This window comes from Panthera tigris, chromosome C1 (assembly GCF_018350195.1).
Source record: "Panthera tigris isolate Pti1 chromosome C1, P.tigris_Pti1_mat1.1, whole genome shotgun sequence".
NCBI classification, from domain to species: Eukaryota; Metazoa; Chordata; class Mammalia; order Carnivora; family Felidae; genus Panthera; species Panthera tigris.
This window is the reverse complement of record NC_056667.1, coordinates 41286383-41301909: the sequence shown is the minus strand read 5'-3', so window position 1 is coordinate 41301909 and position 15527 is coordinate 41286383. Positions and strand designations below refer to the sequence as shown.

General features: G+C 34.6%; 1 protein-coding gene across 2 annotated transcripts in view; it reads left to right on the top strand.

The window, feature by feature from the left end:
* Nucleotides 1-15527, top strand: part of NRDC (nardilysin convertase) — a 99473-nt gene that overhangs the window by 44039 nt on the left and 39907 nt on the right. The window contains exons 4-7 of one of the 2 annotated variants that reach the window (XM_007077214.3): nt 65-134; nt 290-371; nt 1445-1598; nt 15007-15080. In XM_007077214.3, coding sequence (XP_007077276.1) covers nt 65-134; nt 290-371; nt 1445-1598; nt 15007-15080 — 380 coding nt within the window. The remainder of the gene's footprint in view (nt 1-64; nt 135-289; nt 372-1444; nt 1599-15006; nt 15081-15527) is intronic. The other variant, XM_007077215.3, reaches the window with a different exon arrangement.

Here is a 15527-nt window from a genome sequence, read left to right as displayed (position 1 = left end):
ATGATATTTGGGTGGGCTGGCTAGTCCCCTTTCCTTTTTTTTCTGTTTCTGCTTTTTCCCTTAGGTCTGCACCTGTTCAGCATTTGGGAGGATGGCAAGAGGAGGAGCAGCAGGGTGAAACTGACACAGTTCTGGTGAGTTTCACTATGCTGCTCCTCCTGATTCTCAGGGAAAGAATTTTGTTACTTTCTGTTGGAAACATCCATCTCCAAGTGAATCCTTAATATGTGATGACAGTGTTATTCCTTTAGGAATGACTCACTATTTGCATGTGTTCTACTTACTCCAGTCTGCAGCGGCTCTTTGTGTTGGAGTTGGGAGTTTTGCTGATCCAGATGACCTGCCTGGGCTGGCACACTTTTTGGAACACAGTAAGATCTTTACAGAATATTATTCCTGAGTGTGTTTTTTCCTCCAAATTTGTACAAATTGATTTTAAAGATAAATAACTGGTTTTATAGAAATGTGATATGTTTAATAAGAGAAAAGACTAAGAAAAACATTTATTTATTTAAAAAAATTTTTTTAAACATTTATTTTTGAGAGACAGAGACAGAGTGTAAGTGGGGCAGGGGCAGAGAGAGAGAGAGGGAAAAAGAATCCCAAGCAGACTCCAGGCTCAGGGCTGTCAGCACAGAGCCCAACACTGGGAAGAACTGTGAGATCATGACCTGAGCGGAAGTCGGACGCTTAACTGACTGAGCTGCTCCGGCGCCCCAAAGGAAAAGCATTTATTAATATCATAGGGGAAGACTTAATTTTAATCTCCTTGACTGTATAATTTTGTGGATTAGAATGAAACCCACCTATAAAACTATTTTAAAATGTAGATTTTATTATTGTTCTGGTATGGTAAGGCCAACAGATCAGGAGATAGTTGCCCATCTCTAAGAATCTTATAACCTTGGGAAGGACTGCCTCTTCCAGGGTTAGCAATGCCCCAAGCTGTCAAACATTGGGAATACAGAAAATAAAAAGGCATGATTAATATCAAAACAAAATAAAATCTTCAGTTTAATTATGAATATACCTAAATAAAACCTGTGTGGTTGCTGTACAGTTATAAATTTAAGTCTATATTTGTTTTCTTGAATTATTTATTTATATTCTGATTTTCTAAGCTATTTGAGGGTAAACATGCACCTTAGGACTTTCATAGTAACAATCTGCATATATGCTAATACTTACATTTTGCCCTTTTTATAAATACTTTTAAAAAATAAAGTGCTTAGTTGTTTTAGTATAAAACTAATAGATGAGCATTATAGAAAATTACAAAAGCAGAAATATAATGAAGAAAGAATTATCCAGACATAAGCATTGTTAGTATGTTGGTATATTTCTTCTGTTTGTTTTGTTTTGTTTTGCACATGAGAAATTTCATTGTTGATAATAACATTGTCTACATCTTTGTGTTCTTTCACTTTGTGTTCTTTCCACTTAGTGGTATTCATGGGTAGCTTGAAATATCCAGATGAAAATGGATTTGATGCCTTCTTGAAGAAACATGGGGGTAGTGATAATGCTTCAACTGATTGTGAACGTACAGTCTTTCAATTTGATGTCCAGAGAAAATACTTCAAGGAGGCCCTCGATAGGTAACTAACTCAAAATGTATTTTTATTTTAATTATCTAACGACATTTTACAAATGGAGACATTGGGCATTTTTCTATGGTATTTCTTTTCAGGCTGTACTCTAATTCTGTAGAATTGTCATACTTTATCTGGAGAAATGAGCAAACTATTAAATGCACCTTGGCTCTTGTTCTGTAATATACTTAGTCTTTGTGTTGAAGATTACACTGAAACCCTTAAACACCTTTGAGTTTTATAAATAATGTATACTCTATTGGCTCATTATTGCGATTATTTTTTCTAATTTAGTAGAAAATATGGAAAAACAGAAGCAAAAAAGGGGTAAGATTGTTCCTAATTTGATATCTAAGGATAACTATGGTTAATGGTTTGGTGTATGGTCGTCTATATTTTTAAATGTATTTGGGATTATTATTCATATCCTATTATATTTTTATTTTAATTTTTAAATTTTAATTTCAGTGTAGTTAACACACAGTGTTAAATTCATTTCAGGTGTACAGTATAATGATTCAACAATTCTAACTATTACTAAGTGCTCATCAAGATAAGTGTATTCTTAATCCCCTTTACCTATTTGACCCATCCTCTTACACACCTCCCCTCGCTAGTTAGTTAAGCGTCTGATTTTTGAGTTGTCCCTTTTCTTCCCTTTGTTTGTTTGTTTTGGTTCTTAAATTCCACATATGAATGGGTCCTTTTTATATTTTAAACAAGACATATCATTTTTATACATCATGATGTAATTTATAAAACCTAATTTTAAGGGATTGTGTGTTATTTTTATTGTATAAAGAATAACATAATCTGTTTAACAAGTTACATATGATTGGTTAGTTGAATTGTGTTCAGTTTTTAAAAAAAAATTTTTTTTAACGTTTATTTATTTCTGAGACAGAGACAGAGCATGAGTGGGGGAGGGGCAGAAAGAGAGGGGGGAGGGACACAGAATCTGAAACAGGCTCCAGGCTCTGAGCTGTCAGTACAGAGCCCGACGCGGGGTTCAAACTCACAGACCGTGAGATCATGACCTGAGCCGAAGCCAGACGCTCAACTGACTGAGCCCCCCTGGCGCCCCTGTGTTCCGTTTTTTAGTATTTGTAATGCTGTGATGAATATCCTAATCTCTGTGCACATCTTTAATTATTTTTTAATTAAGTTCTAGGAAGTAAAATTGCTGAGTATATTTGCATGTGTATTTTTTTTCATGCATGTGTATTTTTTTTGCATGTGCATTTTTAAGGATTTTTTCTTTTTTTGAATTTTTTTGAATACTTCTATTACTTATTTTTTAAAATTTACATCCAAGGTAGTTAGCATATAGTGCAATAATGGTATCAGGAGTAGAATCCAGTGATTGATCTCCTACATCTAGCACCCAGTGCTCATCCCAACAAGTGTCCTTCTTTTTTTTTTTTTTTTTTTTTAATTTTTTTTTAACATTTATTTATTTTGAGACAGAGAGCATGAACAGGGGAGGGTCAGAGAGAGAGGGAGACACAGAATCCGAAGCAGGCTCCAGGCTCTGAGCTGTCAGCACATAGCCTGATGCGGGGCTTGAACCCACGGACTGCGAGATCATGACCTGAGCCGAAGTCGGACGCTCAACCGACTGAGCCACCCAGGTGCCCCAACAAGTGTCCTTCTTAATGTCCCTTGCCCATTTAGCCCATCCCCTCTCCCACAACCCCTCCAGCAACCCTCAGTTTGTTCTCTATATTTAAGAGTCTATGTTTTGTCCCCTTCCCTGTTTTTATATTACTTTTGCTTCCCTTCCCTTATGTTCATCTGTTTTATATCTTAAATTCCACATGAGTGAAGTCATATGATATTTGTCCTCTCTAATTTCGCTTAGCATAATACCCTCTAGTTCTGTCCATGTTGTTGCAAATAGCAAGATTTCAATTTTTTGATTGCCGAGTAATACGCCATTGTATGTAAATATACCACATCTTCTTTATCCACTCATCAGTAAATGGACATTTGGGCTCTTTTCATACTTTGGCTATTGTCAATAGTGCTGCTATAAAACATTGGGGTGCATGTGTTCTCTTCTCTTTCATTCTTGATTTTATTTATTTGTGTCCTTTCCTTTTTCTTTTTGATCACATTGGCTAGGGATTTATCAATTTTGTTAATTCCTTCAAAGAAACAGCTCCTGGTTTCATTGATCTGTTCTGTTTTTTTGATATCATTGATTTCTGCTCTAATCTTTATTATTTCCCATCTTCTGCTTGTTTGGGGTTTTATTTACTGTTCTTTGTCCAGCTCTTTAAGGTGTAAGGTTAGATTGTGTATTTGACACCTTTCTTCATTCTTTAGGAAGGCCTGGATTGCTATATCCCTCTTTTGACCCAAAAGGGATCAAATCTGCATCCTGGAGGTTTGGGGCTATGGTGGTGTTATTTTCATTGACTTCCATGTACTTTTTAATTTCCTCTTTAACTTCTCGGTTAACCCATTCATTCTTTAGTAGGGTGTCTTTTAATCTCCAAGTATTCATGGTCTTTCCAAATTTTTTCTTGTGAGTGATTTCGAGTTTCATATCATTGTGGTCTGAAAATATGCACGGGATGATCTGGATCTTTTTGTACTTGTTGAGGGCTGATTTGTATCCCAGTATGTGATCTATTCTGGAAAATGTTCCATGTGCAAGGCTTTTTTTTTTTTTTTTTTTAAAGCTTTTGATACTCACTGTAAAATTGTTTTCCAGAAAGTTTCTGTCCATGTGTTAGTAGAGTTTTGATGTCACAGGTTGCAGACCAGAGTCTACAGTAGAAAATTCTAGATAAATATAAGATTGAAATATAAAAAAAGAAATCTTGAATTTGATCAATATAATGTAAGCCCTCTGAGGGCAGGGATTTTTATCTATTTATTTGTTGATATCTCTCCGGCATCCAGAATTTGATAGATAATCTATACTGATATTTGTTGAGTGAATTAATACTGTTTCTTTATAGAAAAAATTACCATAAAATTAACCCATAAATGACCAGAAAATTCTCAAAAACATGACAAAAATTCAGTTTTCTTAAAGAAATTGTCTTTTCCATTAAGAGATTTTGACCCATAAGTTGAAAGCATATGCCGTTCTTCTCAACGGGATAAATATTTATGTTCCTCTATCCCCAGTAAACAACTCTTTTGCTAAAACAGTGTTAAAATACCATTAAAATTGACAATATTACTTTGATAACATTTATAATAGGATACCACATTCTAGTTTTTCTTCCTTAATCTCTAATATGGCTGCCTGTGTTCAGTGAACTATTTAAAAACTAGCTGTTTTTAATTGTATACTTTAGAACATGCTCATAGCACACACATTTGATACTCAGTGTATTAGTTTCTGTAATTAAACATTTAATTTGAAAATAACCAAAAGATAGGGACAAAACTAATTGACTAAGGCAATGCAAATCATGTTCAAGATTATCTTTCCTGTGAACTTATAAAATCAAGAATACTCTGAGGATGACTGCATGTTTGCTCTTGTTTCAAAGTTCTTAGCTCCCAAGATTTCACAAAATCCAAACAGATATTTGTAAATGTGGAGAAATCTTGAGCGGTAGTCAAGTTGAATTCTCATGACTTTATATTTGGTTAAAAAAACAAACCAAAACCCAAAAAACAAAATCCAAAAAACCAAACCCCAAAACAAACAACAAATAACAATACCCCTAAACTGAAAATACCCACATTTGATTATATCTAAATATAAAGAAGGAAAAAGCCTATTTTGTTGGAAAAAAGATTAGGTGAAGCATATGTTGAATAAATTCTGACCACCTCAGAGTTAATGAAGCATGGTGTAAAGTCTAGTTAAAGAACTTGTTTCATTTCTTCTTTGGAGACTGTATCCATTTTTGATTTGAGGACTGCTGTAGGAAATCAGAAGATATTTATACATTTGTTTCTACTTAGAAAAAAAGCTACCAGAAATAAAAAGAAGAATGCTACTATATTAATAGAAAATAATTAGAATATCATCATGAATTTATGACATAAATGATAGTGGTAGAGCATTAAGTATTGTATCCACTATAATTTATATAATATACTTCTACAATTACTAAGGAATAAAAAGTCTTTTGATCATTTGGAAAGGACTCCTATAGCATGTATTAAGTGCCAGGATTTTTTAATAGGTCAGTAAATCCAATTACTTCACACAGGTCACATTGTTTATTAATATATTGGATCATATAAGTAAAAAGTTGAGGCAATGACTGAATTTTTACTCTGGTAAGTAAATGAGAATGGAAGCTGCTTTTGCCCTGATGGCATTTGCTAATTTCAATATATTTGGACTTGGCTACATCAGCGTTTCAGGGCAAGAGCAAGAAATATCAAAACCCTGGATACCCACAAAGTGGGGTATCTAACAGGAGATCTTCCTTATAGTAATCTGGGACTCAGGTTGAGGAAGTGGATTAGGCATCCAAAGAAATTACAGCCTATTCTCAAAATGCCTGAGTTTTCTGGTGAACTTCAAGTCTTCATTGTGAATTAAAGTGGCCCAGAACTGGTAGTGTTCTCAGATGCCTGAGAGAAGCAAACACAAGTTCTTTAAAAAGAAAATGCTTGCATTGATAGATAAATGGATGAAGAAAATGTGAAATATGTCTACATAGATATAGACAGTGGAATATTATGCAGCCATAAGGTGGAAGGAAATCTTGGGGTGACTCAGTTGGTTAAGCCTCTGACTCTTGATATTGTCTCAGGATGTGATCTCTCGGTAATGAGATTGAGCCCCCTATCAGGCCCCCCCTGCTTGGGATTCTCTCTCTCCCTCTCTTTCTGCCCTTCCCCTGCTTGTATGTTTGCTCTCTCAAAAATAAATAAACATTTAAAAAAGGGGGGGGGGGAAGAAATCTTGCCGTTTGCAACAACAGGGATGAACCTAGAGGACATTAAGTTAAGTGAAATAAGCCACACAGAAAAAGACAAAAGCTGTATGATCTTAACATATGTGGCACCAAAAAGAAAAAATATAAAATAATAATAATAATAATGATAATGATAATAATTAATAATAATAATAAAATAAATAAGAAGGAAAAGAAAATCCAAACCCATAGAAACAGACTGGAATGGTGGTTACCAGAAGCTGGGAAGATGAGGACATGGTGGTCAAAGGGCACATGTCTTTAGTTATGAGATGAATAAGTTCTCAAGATAAAGTGTTCAGCATGGGGACCGTAGTTAATAATACTGTATTGTACACTTGAAGTTTGCTAAAAGAATAGATCTTCAACTTTCACACACATACAAAGAGGAAATTATGTAGGGTGATGTGTTAATTGTAATCACTTCAAAAGGATACGTAATCAAATCATCATATTGTATGTTTTAAATATATATAGGGTTTTTTTTGGTAAGTTGTACTTCAAATAAATGTGCAAAAGAGAAAAAAGAACAAGAAAATTCTTCATCCTAGGCTTTGCATTGCTCCTATAAATAGTTTTTCAAGTAAAATGATCAGCATTTAGTCAAACGTAAGCAGGCACACAAAACAAGACATGAGTTAAAACAGAAAACAAGGATTAAAAAAAATGTTTATATATTTTGGATTGAGAGAAGGTGGAAGGGCAGAGAGAGAAAATAAAGATTTTTAATACATTAGAAATCTTAGGCATTGGAATGGTTAGACACAAATTATAAAAATGTTTGCACTTTCTGTTTTTAAAGAAAGAAGGCACAAGTTTGAATATAGTTGCAAGGAATAGGAAACTGTAACATGGCCTATGAGATTTGGATAATAAAAATAAAAAGAATATCTTGAACTGAGATAGGATGATTGAAATTGAAAACCTAAAGTTCTGGTTTGGGCACCTGGGTGGCTCAGTCGGTTGAGTGTCTGACTTCTGCTCAGGTCATAATCTTGGGGTTTGTGAGTTTGAGCCCCACATTGGGCTCACTGTGTCAGCCTGTCGGCACATAGCCCACTTCAGATCCTCTGTCCCAATCTCTCTGCCCCTCCCCAACTTGTGTTCTCCCTAAAATAAGTAAATGTTAAAAAAAAAAAAAAAAAAGGAAAACCTAATTGCCTGGTTTAAGAAAAGAGTAGATACGGTTGAAGACAGAATTAGTGAACTGAAAGGCTGAAAGGCCAAAAGATGTTCCAAATGCAACACAAAGAGGGGTGGATAAATACAGAGAAAAAGAAAAGAGGCATAAAGGATATAGCAGAAATGTCAGTATATCTTGGAGTCTTAGAAGGTGGGAGAGAAAAATAGAGAAGACACAATATTTGAAAGGTTGATCATTGGAAACTTCCCAGAACATCAAATTAAAGGTTAGAGAAACCTAACAAATTCCAAAGGTGGACGTTAAAGGAAATCCAGAGGTGCCTGGATGGCTCAGCTGGTGGAGCATGGGACTCTTGATCTTGGGGTTGTGAGTTCGAGCCCCATATTGGGTGTAGAGGTTACTTAAAAATAAAATCTTTAAAAAAATTAAAGAAATCCATATGTAGAAAAACATAGTGATTTGAAGAAAACCAAATACAGGAAATGTTTGCCAGGTAAAAGGTCAAATTTCCTTCAAAGGTATATTAGATTGATAAATGACTATTCAGAGTAGTGAAAGGTTAAAGACAGTTGGATATCTGCAATAGCCTGAAAGAAAATAACTACCAACCACAAATTCTATACCAAGCAAAAATATCTTTAAAAAAAAAATTTTTTTTTTTTTTAATGTTTATTTTTGAGAAAGAGAGAGAGACAGAGCACGAGCAGGGGAGGGGCAGAGAGAGAGAGACACACACACACAGAATCTAAAGCAGTTTCCAGGCTCTGAGCTGTCAGCACAGAGTCTGATGCAGGGCTTGAACTCACAAACCATGAGATCATGACCTGAGCCGAAGTCGGATGCCCAACTGACTGAGCCACCCAGGTACCCCAAGCAAAAATATCTTTCAAGAATGATTGTAAAATAGACCTTCAGATACACAATTAAGTTTGCCACCAGCCAACTTACTGAAGGAAATTTCTAAAGAATTTATTTCAGGCAGAAGGAAAATGAAGATCAGAGATGAAAAAAAGAACAATGAAAGTCATTTTATGTGAATAAATATAAATGAACATTGATTAAAGCAATAGTGAAAATTTAAAAGTACAAAATTAAAGCAACAATGGCATATCAGGAGTAATGGTAAATGCAGTAAAAGGTATTTTGAGGGGTAAGGTATTGATTAACATTAGACATTGATAAGTTAAAAGGATGCATGTAATATTTTCTAGGGTAACTTCTAAAAGAACAGGATTTGAGTGTAAAACTTCCAAACCAGCAAAGGGAAGACATTTGGAATACTTAAAAATTTTTTTTTAATTAAGTGACGTTAGGTGGCATCAATTCTTAATTTCAAAGGAACTCACAAAAAAAAGAGAAATCAAGGGAGGCTACATGAAGGAGGTGTGTTTTCTAGGACCTGAGGGATGAGTACAAACTGGTTTGGGCTGCAAGCAGCATAGGAGCCAAGACCCTCTACCCTCTTCTTTTTAAATGTGTATTTATTTTTGAGAGTGTGAGCAGGGGAGGGGTAGAGAGAGAGACAGGATCTGAAGCGGGCTCTGTGCTGAGAGCAGAAAGCCCAGTGTGGGGCTCGAAGTCATGAACTGCGATATCATGACCTTAGCCAAAGTCTGACGCTTAATTGACTGAGCCACCCAGGCACCCCAAGCCAAGTTCCCTTTTTTAATGACTGATAGAGTACTTGCTTTCCAGTGAAATCTCTTCTCAAGTGTTAAGAGTTGAAGTTGGGACATAGCTGCCCAACTTGAATGAAAAATTTCAGCCTCCCCTGCAACAATAAGGAGTGGCCTTGTGGAAAGTCTCACCATTGAAGTGTAAATGTAAGTGAGATAGTGTCTGAACTTACACCTCAGCTGGAAAGTAAATGACTCTGAAAGTCACATGTTGAAAACAACAGTGCCATTATAAGCCTGAGTCCCTGAAAGTCTGAGTGGAGGAGAGCTACCTACTTAATCTGGTTCAATCCAGCCTGGACTGTCAAAGTTGCAGGAAATAAACTTCTGTTTTGATTGAGTAATGACATTTTTGGCCCTTTTGTTATAGCAGTTAACATTATATGTTTGTGTGTGTGTGTGTGTGTGTATTTCTTTTTACAAAAACAGAATTATCATACCATATGTACTATTTCACTTAAATGCATAGTATCAGTACATATCTTTCTATAATTTTTTGAACCTTTAAGTTGAAAGAATAGTACAAATGATACCCATTACATTTTCTTGTTCATTTGCTTTATCTCTCTATATATTCTTTTTCTGAACAATTTCAAAGCAACCAGGCTTCATGATACTTTACCCTTAAATACGTAAATGTGCATCTTCTATTGAAACAGACATTCTCCTACAATGCCATAATACCATATCTTAAGAAAATTTAATAGTCCCTTACATTATCTAATATGTAGAGTGTATTCAAATTGAATTGTCCTCCAATTATTTTTTAGCTGTTTTGATCTATGATCCAATCAAGGTACATGCATTGCATGCAATATGTCTCTTTAGTCTGTAGTTCTCAGATTAGATAAATTCGTAGAGACCAAAAGTAGAATAGTGGTTGCCAGGGACTAGGAACATGGGGAAAGGGAATGACTGTTAACGGGTATAGAGTTTATTTAGTGGGTAATGAAATTTTCTGAAATTAGTGTTAATGTTTTCACAATCCTGTGAATGTAGTACATCTGTTCAATTGTGCACTTTTTTATTTATTTTTTTAAATTTTTATTTATTTTAGAGAGAGACAGAGTGCGAGCAGGGGAGGGGCAGAGAGAGAGAGGGAAACACAGAATCTGAAGCAGGTTCCAGGCTCTGAGCTGTCAGCACAGAGCTGACGTGGGGCTTGAACTCCTGAACTGTGAGGTCATGATCTGAGCTGAAGTCAGATGCTTAACCGACTGAGCCACCCAGGTGCCCCAGTTGTGCACTTTAAAAGGGGGAATTTTGCAGTATGTGAATTATTTCTCAGAGTTTCAAGAAAGTTAGATGTGGGTTCTTAAAAAACTGATGAAATAGATAAGCCTTTCACGAGACTGGTCAAGGGGAAGAAAAAGTAATGTGCAGATGTCAGGAATGAAAATGAATATGACTTACGATTTTTCAGATATTGAAAATATAAGATATTTTGAATACTTATGCCAGTAAGTGAAAAAAAAAAGAGAAGTGTGTAATTCTTAGAAATATAATTTACAAAACCCACACAAGAGAAATTATAATTAAAAAGTTTGAATAATCTGGGGAGCCTGGGTGGCTCAGTAAGTTAAGTGTCCAACTTTGGCCCAGGTCATGATCTCACAGCTCGTGGGTTCAAACCCTGTGTTCGGCTCTGGGCTGACAGCTCAGAGCCTGGAGCCTGCTTTGGATTCTGTGTCTTCGTGTCTCTCTGCCCCTCCCCCACTTGCACTGTCTCTTTCTCTCAAAAATAAACATTAAAAAAAATTTTTTTTAAGTTTGAATAATCTTATAACAAAGAAATGAATCAACTTTTAGGTTTAGAGGTCTACAAAAATCAACTTTTAGGTTTAGAGGTCTACAAAAAATTGAAGGAATAAATAATTCCTCCCTCATTTATGAAGGTAGTATGACCTCTTGATATAAGAAAGTGTAATATAAAAAGAACTGTAGACCATACTCACATACAAATAGCAATAAAGATACAGTAGTACTGAGTTGGGTTGAAAATTATGAGGTAGGGTTAACATGAGAAAGTCAATTAATGCAGTTCATCACATTGTCAGATTGAAGGGAAAAATGTATGTAGAAAAAATTATGTGGTGAAATTCAGTATCTGGTCATCAAGATGTTCTTAGCTAACAGAGTGTAAGTCAACTTTCTCAAGATGATATTTGATATTTTAAACCAAGCCTTATATTTAATGGTAAAACCTGGAAAGCTTTCAAGTTGCGATCAGATATAAGAAGGAGATGCAGATTGTGATCACTTCTATTTAACATAATTTATTAGTGTGGCTTGATACATAAAATAAAAATGATAAAATTGATAATGTTTAATATATAAAAGTCAGTAGTATTTCTCCATAACAGTGATAGTTAAAATACCTTTAAAGCTATAAAAAATAAACACTCAGAAATTATTCCAAAAATTAGGTAAAAAGACTCTTTTTGGGGAATATATTAAAACCTTATTGTGAGATTTTAAGGAAGAGCTAAGTAATTTGAGAAAAGTACTATTCATGGATTTGAAGCTTAATTTATTTTTAATGATACCTGTTTTCAGTTATCAGTTAATGTATTGATTCAGCGATATTGCAACCAAGATCTCAGAAGATTTATGTAGTTTTAAATTAAAAAAACTAAGTCTAAAATTTATAAGGAAAGGCAGAGGGCTAATTATTTTTGCATAGGAAAAATAACAGGATAGCAGGACTTACTAGATACTAAGATTTGTTTTGTAATTATGACATTATGGTATTAGAAGGCTAAGCAAAGAGACCAATGGAACAGAGCAGAAATCCTAGAAATAGACCAACACATATGTAGACACTTGCTTTTTGATAGGGGCACTGTGTAGCAGTGATTAAAAGAACTTCTTAAAGAAATGATTCCAAGATAATTGGGCTTCTATAAACTTGACTTCTCCTCAACATACACAAAGAGTCAATTCCAGGTGGATTATAGACCAAAAAGTAAAAAGTACAACTAAAAGTTTTAGAGAGGAGTGTAACTTTAGCCCCAGTAAGAATTATCAAACAAGATAGAAAAGCACAAAAAATAAAGAAAAATGATACTACATTATGTTCATCAAAAGATACCATAAGGAGTGTGGGAAAAACAAGTATAAACTGGAAGAATATATTTACAACACACATAACCAAGGACTTATATTTAAAATAACTGTTGGGGCGCCTGGGTGGCTCAGTGGGTTAAGCGTCTAACTCTTTGATTTTGGCTCAAGTCATGATCTCATGGTTTGTGAGTTGAAGCGTCCCTCATGGAGCTCTGTGCTGACAGCACGGACCCTGCTTGGAATTCTCTCTCCCTCTCTCTCTCTGTCTCTGCCCCCACTCCCCGCCAAATAAATAATTCTTTAATTTTAAAAAAGTTAAAAGTAACTGTCATTAATTTTTAATTATTAGATTATATGTATAATTGTATGTAACATAATTAAATATTATATAAAATGAATATATATTAGAATCAAGAAAAAATACAACATAGTAGGTAAAAGCCTTAAGTATTTTACCAAAGAAAAAATTCAAATGATTAATAAATGTATGAAATGGTAATCAATCTCATTAGGAGTCAGGAAAATGTAAATTAAAGCCAGTATGAGATTTAACTGTACTCTTGAAAGTTGTAGTAAATTTTAAAGTTTGATTATACCAGGTGAGGGTGAGGTTTTGGAGGAATGGAGGAATTGGAACTGCTGATAAAAATTTTGGTTTTAGCTAGTGATGTTGAACATATGCTTGCATATACTATTACCTAGGAGTTTTTTCTTAGATGTATACCTAGACAAACTTGTGCAAATGTGCATATTACACATTTGTAAGAATTTATGGTAGCATTGATTGTAATGGTCTAAACCTGGAATCAGCCCAAATGACTATTTGCAGTAGCTTGGATGAGTAACTTCATGCAGTGGAATATTCTACAGCAGTGAAAATAAATGAACCATAGCCACATGTACCATCGTGGATGACTATTAAAATAAATAGGTAAATAAGTCAGACATAAAAAATATATAAATATATTTCCATTTATAGAAAATAAAAAATAAAACTGGATTGTTTAGAACACGCATTCTCAGCAGGGAGCATATTGTTCCCATTGGTGGCAAAAATTGGTTCTTTCTAGATGAAAAAATGTTCAATATTATAATGGCTTGTGGCCCTCCAAAGCTTAACCCTAGCTGGCAAAATCTTTACTTAGTATTTAATTTCTGTTTTTAATTTACTTGAGTATCACGTGAGCACCATTTACAGTGATAAGAGTTCATAGAAGATAATACAAAGCACATTCACTGTCAGTGCTACAAAACTGGTGCGTAGATGATTGGAGAACTTTGAAATGTTTGCTTGATCTTGGAGTCATCACTAGAGGTGATCTGCATTGCATGTGCCAGTTGGTTTCATTAGCTGCTTTGTGGGTATTGATACTCTGTGCTTTTGTATATGACTTTGGAATTAAATAAAAATATTCTACTTTATTTAATTGAACAAGTTATTTAACCCATTAGTTATGCCAAGTACTGAAAAGAAAATTTTGATTGTCTTAATATCTAGTAGCCAGTTAAGCTAGAAGTTTCTTTTTGGATCAAGCAAAAGTGAAAAGTTTACTAAAAATTGTAGGAAATTAATTTTTTTAATTGCTTTTTTTTTGCTGGAAAAATAGATGTTAATTAAAATTTATTTGTATTGCTATTATTAATAAATGGATACACATGTAATTTGATGCATCACAATTTAAATTACATTAAAAAGCAAATACAATTATAAAGCAAAGTAAAATATTTGATAGTCTTTAAAATTTTAACTTTTAACTTAAAAAAGTTAATCATTTGTAACCCTGCATTGAATAAGAGTAGGCTTTATATACCTTATATGAAATCACAGATATACATACAGATAAACAGTGTATCTGTGATATTAAAAGTTCAAAGAGAGTGATTAGGAGAAAATCTGAAAAGCCTCCTTAGGGTTGATAATGGGAAAAAGAAAGGTCAAGAAACACTGGTCTAGAAGTACATATATGTACTTATATGTACAAACTATAAAGCAGAGAAGTGATTATCATAACATTTAGGATATAGGTGCCGGGTGCTTTTAGAGTTCTGACAGTGTTTCTTGGCCTGGGTCTGTTTCTTGACCTGGGTGGTAGCCGCTCAGACTTTTACCTTGTAGTTATGCATATTTTGTTTTGTTTTTTTGAGAGAGAGAGAATCCCATGGGGGCAGAGAGGGAGAGAGAGTGGGGTGGGGCGGGGAAGCAGGGCTCATGCTTACCTGAGGCAGGGCTCATGCTCACCTGAGGCAGGACTCAAGCTCACCTGAGGCAGGGCTCAAAGTCCCCTGAAGCAGGGCTGGAACTCTTGATGGAACTCATGAACCATGAGATCATGATGTGAGCCAAAGTCCGATGCTTAACCGACTGAGCCACCCAGGTGCCCCTATGCATTAGTCTTTATGTCCATGTTTTATGAACTTTTCTGTATGGGTATTATAGATCATAATGAAAAAAAGGTAGTTTGTAGACTTTAAAATACAGAAATGCAGAATATTACTTAGATTTTACATATCATGATTATGAACTAAATTTCCAACTTAGTAAATTTCTTAAAAAAACAGATGAACAGATGAAAAGATTTTTATGAACAAAAACAAATGCTAGGGTTTTTTTGTGTTTTGTTTTTCAGATGGGCTCAGTTTTTCATCCATCCACTAATGATCAGAGATGCAATTGACCGTGAAGTTGAAGCTGTTGATAGTGGTAAGAGAAGTGCTTTATATCTTACGACTATTTCTTGCATTGACTAGTTATTTAGCACATTTATCATTATTATCACTGGACCATTTTATCCTTTTATCATAAAGGGCAAAATTAAAATAAATGTGTCATATTCTTGAACCATTAAAATGTAATTCATTGTAGATTTGAAATAAAATAATGATTATTGTTTTTCAGTCTAGTTTTTGAGCATTTTACCATAGTGACTAATCTTTTGCAGGACAGTAGCTTAATTCTCTTTTTTTTTTAAAAATATTTTATTTTTGAGAGAGAGAGAGAGAGCGTGACAAGGGGAGGGGCAGAGAGAGAGAGGGAAACACAGAATCTGAAGCAGGCTCCAGGCTCAGAACAGTCAGCACAGAGCCCGATGCAGGGTTGAACCCACTTACAGTGAGATCATGACCTTGCAGAAGTCAGACGCCCAGCCAA